Below are 2366 nucleotides of genomic sequence, written 5' to 3'. Positions count from 1 at the left end.
GGCGGGGACAGGCGGGACACAACGGGGGCCCGTCCAGGGGGTATCCCAAGCTTGCTTGCTGGCCCCAAGGCCGGCAAGTAGAAAGGGGGGAACGCATCAGGGGGCTCCGCCACGCGCCGCGCGAGCCCCACCCGCCGGCCTGCTGGGCTGCTGCTTGGGACGGGCCCCAGACGGCAGCCTCCTGTGTGTGAGCGTGCGCACACGCAACCTTGCGAGGAGCCCATAAGCCGAAAGCCCAGGAGCATGGGCGCGCCGAGCGCGGCACCACTGAGGCGAGCCCTGGCGCCCCACGGCGCGTCGCGGCCCGGCGCGGCCGGTAGTTGCCCCTCACCTTGGCAGAAAGGCTGGCGCACTCGTACGCCGCAGCCTCTTGGCCTGCAGAGTTCTCAAAGGCCTGCAGGAACAGCGTCCCCTCGCGCCCGATGCCAAACCCAACCAGCAGGGCGAGCAAGATGAACGCGCGGGGCACGCCAGGCCCGTCCGCGGCGGACCAAGCCGCACGCGCCGCGGCATCCGCGCCGGCGGCCGTCGGGGTGCGGGGGCCCTGCTCGCTCCACGCCTGGCGGTGCATCAGGTCGCGACCGTCGCCGCACCCGCAGCCCTGGGGTGGGGCCGCCATCATGCGAGTCGTGCGGTGTCTGTAAAGGCACGTGCGCTGCCCGCCAAAAACGTATGCTATCCTGCTGGTATGGCGCCTGTGTTTGGGCTCCACCAAGTCGGACACAGCACGCCTTGCTGCCGACCTTGTGCACGCAGAACCTCGCCCGGCGCCGCCGCGTGCCACCGCACAATCAACATCCCCAATGTGGTGTGTTCGGCGCGCAGCTGCGCCATGCCACGCCCAAGCCCCGCCTTATGCGGACCTTGTCCAAGAAAATACAATGGTAGAGGGCTCCACAGCCGCTGAAGCGCGACAGGCTCTGCAAGGTCCTGCAACTGTAGGTCGGTAAACTGCAAAATACACAGAATTACAGCTTCTGAAAATCTCAAATATGTAACAAACCACTGCTTCAAGTATTGCCACAAAGGGGCCGTCGCGAATGGTTCCGAACAGATCACAAAAGCGAAGATCTGTTGATGCGCCTGTTTATTATATGTCAACCATCCAATCTGACTACGTACCAATACGGTAACTTTATTTGCTTAGTGGCACGACTGTCCTGGCGCACGGCAGTGGTTTGCGCTTCACGCCCGCCGCCGCTGGCCCCGCGCCGACAAATGCGAGCCCTGGCGCAGCGCATGCTGCGACAAACGCCAGGGGTGATCCAGCATGCGCCACTGCTAACATCGGCGGCCAGGTAAGCGTGGCAGCCGCAGCACATGCAACCACTCGCTGAAACCTCTGCGGTGCAACTTGTGCGACCTTATCCAGCCGGGCGCATGACCCGTGACACCCCCTCCCCCCCACCTTCGCGGCCATGCAGCTCCGCACCACACGCATGCGGGGGCCCCGGCGGCGTCATGGCATCTACGCACCACAATTCGGGCAGCTATGGCCCTGACCCGTCTTCAGAGGTGGTCATCGCCCTCGGGTCAAACCAGGTGAGACAAGGCTCCAATCACACGCAGCGCACACGCTTCGCAGACGCACCGCCATGCATGCGTCGTGCGCTGGTCATGTGTCATGGCGGCCGCGAGCTGTACCCATGGCCACCAGCACCTGGCAGCGCGCGGCGAGCCACCCCCTGGCACGCCGCTCACCATCGAACAACGGCGAAACGTCCCCTGAGGCAGCCGCAAGCTTGGCCGGCCCTTACCCGAGCCCCGCGCCCCTCCCAATCTCCCCCAGGGCAGCAGGGTTGAGCATGTCGTCTCCGGCATCAAGGCGCTCAGCAAATACGGCATCAAGGTGCGCGTGCTGCAAGGCTCCCCGAAGCGTGCCCATGTGTGGCTGCTGAGTCGGCCCTGCTCAAGGGGCGCGGCACTCTGATGCGCTGCGGCCACCGCCCAGCGCCGTCCCTGCGCAACAGCAGCTGCTTGTCGTCCGCCTGCATTGCATTGCAGTGGCCATTCGCCTCCACTCCCATTGGCTGTCCTCGATTCAGCCCGCCACCACCCCACCTCCCCCGGCCGCCCTCTCTTCGGCCGTATGAGCGCACCTGCCCTCCCGCCACTGTCGTCAGCAATCTGCAACACATTCGATTGGATCCGCTCGCCCAGGTGCTGCGGACGTCGTTGCTCTATGAGACCGCCCCCATGCACGTGGCCGACCAGCCGCTCTTTATTAATGCAGCCCTGCTCGCCCGCACAGACCTGCCGCCGCTGCAGGTGTGCCAACGCGGCGTGGGTGCGCCGCGGCATGCATGCGCGCAAGCGCTTGCCCTCGCCGTCTCAGCATGTGGGGCCGATGCCATCCCCCCCCCCCC

At 66.0% G+C, this 2366-nt stretch overlaps 1 protein-coding gene across 1 annotated transcript; it reads right to left on the bottom strand.

The window, feature by feature from the left end:
• Positions 1-331: 331 nt before the first annotated feature.
• On the bottom strand, positions 332-619 carry MNEG_5909 (hypothetical protein; the record flags this gene model as incomplete). The annotated part of the gene is made up of 1 exon (XM_014045617.1): positions 332-619. A coding segment is annotated over one exon (288 nt), but the record flags the coding sequence as incomplete, so codon positions are not given.
• Between the last annotated feature and the right edge of the window lie 1747 nt (positions 620-2366).

The sequence above is a fragment of the Monoraphidium neglectum genome (assembly GCF_000611645.1).
Source record: "Monoraphidium neglectum strain SAG 48.87 unplaced genomic scaffold scaffold00914, whole genome shotgun sequence".
Taxonomy (NCBI): Eukaryota; Viridiplantae; Chlorophyta; class Chlorophyceae; order Sphaeropleales; family Selenastraceae; genus Monoraphidium; species Monoraphidium neglectum.
Note: the sequence above shows the minus strand (reverse complement) of the source record. Positions and strands in the feature narration are given on the sequence as shown.